Source organism: Antrostomus carolinensis, unplaced genomic scaffold, assembly GCF_000700745.2.
Source record: "Antrostomus carolinensis isolate BGI_N321 unplaced genomic scaffold, ASM70074v2 scaffold37605, whole genome shotgun sequence".
Taxonomy (NCBI): Eukaryota; Metazoa; Chordata; class Aves; order Caprimulgiformes; family Caprimulgidae; genus Antrostomus; species Antrostomus carolinensis.
Genome location: NW_010317712.1, coordinates 98 through 5,959, shown reverse-complemented (window position 1 = coordinate 5,959; position 5,862 = coordinate 98). Strand labels below are relative to the sequence as shown.

Sequence of the window (5,862 nt, the reverse complement as noted above, 5' to 3'; positions counted from 1 at the left end):
AAAAAAAAAAAAAGGAGGTTCTATCTCTTATGGTATTGATTACAGAATTCAGACAATAGTCTTCTACCCATTTTCTTCATCAGAGCAACACTTTGGCATCAGATTTTAAGTCCTACTTATTCAGGAAAAAAAAGACCATCCTCCCACAGAGGAACCTGTTTATCTTCGAAGCACCATGTTTGTACTGCTGCATTGCCTGCACAAGCTCATCTGGACCAAAGACAGCTGGGTAACTTCCAGCCCAATTTCAACAACGCTTCTAACAACCAACCATCTGTCTTGTCACCTGTGAATGCTGAAGGACGGAAAGCTGCCAACCGTGGTAGCAGATTGAGAACCGTCATCTGGATCAAGGAATTTTTGCTGGTTCTGCACTTGAGAACCCACTGGCACACCTGAAAGGAGACAGATTGGACTTTGAAGGATGGCCATTGGCAGTAATGCATGAATGTTTATTACCTTTAAGGCATGCCACTGACATTTGGCTTCAGAGTCTATCAGAATGACGGATAATTAAGACTGCTTCCAAAGAAAGCAAATCACTTGCTCTAAGACAGTGATGAAGCCAGGATACACATAATTAATGAGTTTTGATGCCACACTTCAATAGTAGGCAGTATTGCCTGCTAAGTAAGGACATGGAGGACAACTGCTCTATAAGAATCAGTGTTGTGAATTTTGGTAGCCAAGTTGAAGAACAAACACTTACTTGATCAAACTTCTCTTCCATTAGATCCCTGCAACATCGACTTTCTACCAACGTAGACTTTGCTGGGACAGGTGAGGTTGCGAAACCCATGATTCCTTGGTGGGCACTGTACCCCAGAAGACCAGCCAAGGCATTTGACTGAGAGGGCTGAAGGGACTGGAAGCTAGTGAAGGGAGTGATGTGGCGAGGTTTGGTACTGAAGCCCATCAAGTCTTTACAGTACTTGTCATGCACAAGCTGCTGCTGAGTGATCTCTTCCATCTCCTCTCTAAGGCGCTGGACAAAGTAGAAAAGCAGGTTTTTAAAAAAACTGAAGCTGCATAAGAGATTTCCAACACAGCACCACCCAAATCTCCTGAGCAGCATCCTGTATAATTGTTATCCAAATGGCAGTAAAACATCAATGAAGCAAAATCCAGCAAAAATATCTGGGTATCTAATGTGCAACAGAGAGTTCTCATTCTATATAAACCTCTTTTTCACTGTAAAGAATCCAGTTAATAGCACTTTCCATCTGAGTGTAACACCTACTCAACCCAAACGTGTCGCTGTTTTTTCTCTGACATGCTTCAGTTTGTACTAAGCAATGCTCTGACTCCATGTTCAGATGACTTTTCAGCCCAGTGACCCCATTTCAAACATAATTGGGTGTTTCCACAGATTATCAAGCTGCTACATATTGGCAATCTGTCTGGCAACCAAAAGCCATAATCCTCATCTTGTTCATTTGCTCACCTCTCCCTCCATACTGCTGATTCTCACTAGCTCATTGAGGATCAGTAAGGCACCATGGATTCGGTCATCACGGTTCATTCCTTTCTCTTTGGCCAAAGTCTCATCAAAGCCCTTCTCAGCCTCTTCATAGGTATGCTTGGGGGAAAAGGAAAAAAAATAATAATCTCAGTGATCATGCAGAAACAAAGCCTGTGGAAATAAAGTAGCACTGCCAGAAAAGAGTTACTGATGTCCTGTAATTTTCCAAGAGTAGCCACAAACCTCAACTGAGTAATAACAGAGTATAATACCACAACAGTCAGATTCACCCAGAAGTTGTGGACTCTACTGCAGAGCACTTTCAACAGCATGTCAATCATGACATGGTATAAACTTCAACAAATACTGCATCATGTATTTGACTATGAGGAATCCAAGCTCACAACGTTTGACTGCACTGTCCAAATCTTACTTGATTTTATGAAGCTTGAATTCATGTGACAATGGCAGCAAAGTTAAGGTTCAGAAAGAAGAATCCTTATATTTTTTCACTTATGTTTTATCTACTCTAATAAAACTATCTGATAGTGAGGGATGACAATAGATAGATGATTGCATGGCTGTAAAACTAGGTCAGACTCAAGAGCTGAAAATGAGCTGCAGATAGAGCAATGGATTCTTGATGGAGTTAAGTCTCTTGCTTACTTTTACTGCGGGCTAAAGGAAGTACTCATTTTGTAAGCCATTATATTTTCAACCCTTTCAAGGGGAAGCAGTTTTCTACTGACAGACATACTGACAAAGGCAACACAGGTTCTCAGCTTAGACAGTTCTTCTAAAAACCAGCACTTGATTATTTGCATCGGATTACGAGGATGTGCTTCAAAAGAAAGTGATTTTCTTACTCTGTACCACTGGGGCTTCTGCATCTCTTTTGGCTCCCGTTGAGTGGTGAGGATAAGGCAGGCTCTTAAGGCAGAAACGGCTCCCTCTCGGATGGCCTGTTTGGGATCCCACACAGCCACAAATATATTGTCAAAGAATGGCTGCACTTGTTGGAAGAAGAAGGTAGGCACGCTGATTGCCAGCTCACGCAGGACAAGAACCTGGAGGTGGAGAGACAAACAGTAACAATCTGTGAGGATGAGCACCCACAGACAAACCTCATCATTTCTAGACCATAGTATCATTTATTTAGATTGTCAATGTCTGTGAGCCTGAGTTGTTTCCAGCTCCATGCTTTTACAGTTCCTAGCACAATGGTGTCTCAAATCGTCTTCAGTCACTGGTCTAAGGTTGAAGCAATGAAGTAGCACTATATCTGCCATGAGAGCATCACAGATTCTCAGACATGGACTGGCAACCATTTTGATCCTGACCAAAGCTTTTCTGCAGCTTTTTTTGTGCGCATCTCCTACCACTGTGAACTATCCTAACCATCCTATTCCAAGACAGGAGAAGACAAAAAAAAAAAGATCACTTACGGCTGCATGTCTTCGACCTTCATTCCTGTCAGCTCCCAGCCATTCCAGAGCTCGTTTCACCTCAAACTCCACATACTCAGCTGTGAAGGTGTCACCAGCCATTGCAAGCCGCCCGATAGCCTTGGAGGCCATCTCCATTACAACAGGGTCATTGGATGGCAAAAGGTTCCTCAGGTAGTTGGCAAACCTGCCGATACGGGTGGCATTACCTCCTTCAACACCAATAAGGCTTGCTGTAGAAAAAGGGAGCAATGCTGTAGGTTCTCCCTAAGAGTCAGTGAGGCAGACAGTAGGTAATCCCCGGATAAGAGTTAGTATTCCCTAGCCACTCCTTAAAGATTCCCATTAAGTCTTTCTAAACTGCAAATGCACAGGGAAAAAAAAAATCAAGCAGTAGGAAATGGTCACCTTTCTTTTAAGCCTGAACTTGTTAAGTCGGCAGGAAAATGCATCCAGTAACTTCTTAGATTTTCTTCATTTTTAGTTTAAAAAGAGAAAAAAAAATCCATGCTGGGATCACAGACCCATTCCCAACAGAAAGGCATCCACCCACATGCCACTATGTCCACAGAAGTCAAAGACTGAATGATCCAAGGAAATTGCTCTACCCCTGAACCCTAGGGATGGTCTCTTCTGGCCAGGGTGGAGGCACGTTGGCAGCTGGCAGCTTTCACTGCTGGTGCCTGGGTTGTACCTGCTCTGAGATAAAGAGGCCACAGTGTCCAGGGCTGTCAAGCCGGCACCTTTCAACAGCACTAAATTCACAGAAACATTTTTAAAGTGATACTGTCAGCTTAAAATCAGATGTTGTCAACAAAATTTTCTCTAGCTAAGGGACTTCTGCTGTGTTCAAACATGTTGGGACTGGATCATTATGTTTGTGAGCCTGAACCATAAGCACATCCCATTTGATTATTAAAGAGGTAACTGCTACACGCTTGGAAGGCAAAGTATTTATGCAAGCTGATTTCCCTAAGTCAAGATGCAGGCAGCTCTGCCATGTCACAGCGAAAGCACAACCAGAGCAGCTGATGACAAAACTCTGCCACCACCTACTATCTTCACTTCCAGCCTATTTGCTCTCTAGTTCCTCAAATACCAAAATATGCTCCAGCAGGTCCTATATCAGCCACTCTTAGGGATGGAAGCTGCTGTTATTGAGCCAGGTAAATTTAAATAACAAGAATCAATCTCTTCAGACTGGAGAGTGTTGAAAAAGTCAGCCCAGCCTGATAGGTATAAATGGACAGCACAAACTGTTCTCAGCTGAGCTCAAGAACAGAATTTTCACATGTTCAGCACTCACATTTGAGGCTCGACTCCTGGAAGAGCTCAGAGCCCATTAAGCACCAGGTTTTCAGCCACTCTCAGCAGCTCCCACACTGACACTTACAGACAGGTTTTCAGAGCCCAGCAACTAGCACGCACCCAGCATACTGAGCAGTCAGACATAAAAGCTCATTCCTTTTGAAAAAATCTGTCCCTAAAGATAGATGGCACGAAAACTCACCAGAGGCGTTAAGCACTTTCACTCACCTATAGCCAGAATGCCACCCTTCCTTTCATTTGCATCAGAGCTAGAGACCAGCTCAAATATGTGATGGTTCAGCTGATCATAAAACCTGGTAGATTCTTCCTGACTCATCTGTAAAAGGAAAAAGGTCAGATCAGCTTTTAGCATTCTTTCCTTCCTTCCTGCCCCCAAAACCTCCCTAAAGACAACGCTTCTTAGGTCACTTAAGAAGAAATTAAATCAACCATACATTACAAACGCAAAACCAAATCTCTTCTTTGCGCCCTACATGTGTTAAGTTTATTTATTCTGGCGCTTGATCACTCATCTGTGTCACCATCTCACTCACCTCTCCTGCATGCTGGGGCAAAGGTAAGCTCCCTGCTACGCCTCACCTCCTCTCTAAGACCAGCTTCCATATTCCCAAAGTCTCCATCCCCAAAGTACCCAGCCAGCGCTTTAGACTCGTACAATAAACAAGGATAAATTATCTCATTTGCAGCACTCACTTCACGAAGCTCCATGGTGACATAATGCTGCAAGTCCTTGGCAGCTTTCGCCCTTGTCTCTTCACTGCGACTCTTCAAGCCATTGGCAAATTGTTGGAGAATGGACACAGTGCCCGACATGATGGTGGTATGTTGGGGCTCGGGGGCATCAAGTCCTGTAAGTTCTTCAGAGAGACACTTTTTTTTACTGCTTTCAGCTACTGAAAACTCTGAGCTTCTTTCTCAATGCTGCCCCTGCTGCCTGTTTCCAAAGCATACATCCCATCATGTGCAAGGATGCTGTGCCAGTAGAGCACAAAATTAAAAGTAATGACTATATTCCTTAGGCCTTACAATCCTGTGATAAAACTCTACCACCACCTACTATCTTCACTTCCAGCCTATTTGCTCTCTAGTTCCTGAAATACCAAAGTATGCTCCAGCAGGTCCACTGCCTGACCCCATGGAGACCCAATTCTAAATTGAGGGTCATGCAATAGCTGAAAAATAACAGGGTTGGATTAGGGTTTACAATTACCCCATAGTAAGTAAGCCAAATCATCCCTGTGATTACACTGTTATCATATCTGAGTCCCCCTTGAACACCTTCATCCAAGTTTCTCCACAGAAATTTTAGTGTTATGCCAACATGAGGAAGACTGAGCACTCCAGGCCTGGCAAGTGTCACACTCTCCAGTAGATACCTGGAGATGGGAAGTCCACTTATAGCAACACCAACCATTGCAACAAGATGTTTACTACCATAATATATAACCAAACTTTCTCGTGAGTCTTTCTGTACATGGAAATATTTTAGAGGTTTGAACCCCCTGGTTTTCAGATTATATAAGCCCAAACCAAACACTTGACAGAAAGGCCCAGAGCGACACAAGGCACCAAAACTTCATCTCCTTCGTCCCCAAATCTCTCCCACGCGGTCACAAAGGTCCACCC

The 5,862-nt window shown here is 43.6% G+C and overlaps 1 protein-coding gene across 1 annotated transcript; it reads right to left on the bottom strand.

Annotated features, from left to right (window-relative positions):
- Window positions 1–271: 271 nt before the first annotated feature.
- Window positions 272–5,088, bottom strand: LOC104525510 (serine/threonine-protein kinase mTOR-like; the record flags this gene model as incomplete). Its single annotated transcript, XM_010168683.1, has 7 exons — window positions 4,930–5,088; window positions 4,444–4,552; window positions 2,908–3,140; window positions 2,329–2,529; window positions 1,445–1,579; window positions 710–985; window positions 272–395 (listed from the first exon to the last, which is right to left on the bottom strand). Coding segments are annotated over exons 1-7 (1,198 nt in total), but the record flags the coding sequence as incomplete, so codon positions are not given.
- Window positions 5,089–5,862: the final 774 nt, after the last annotated feature.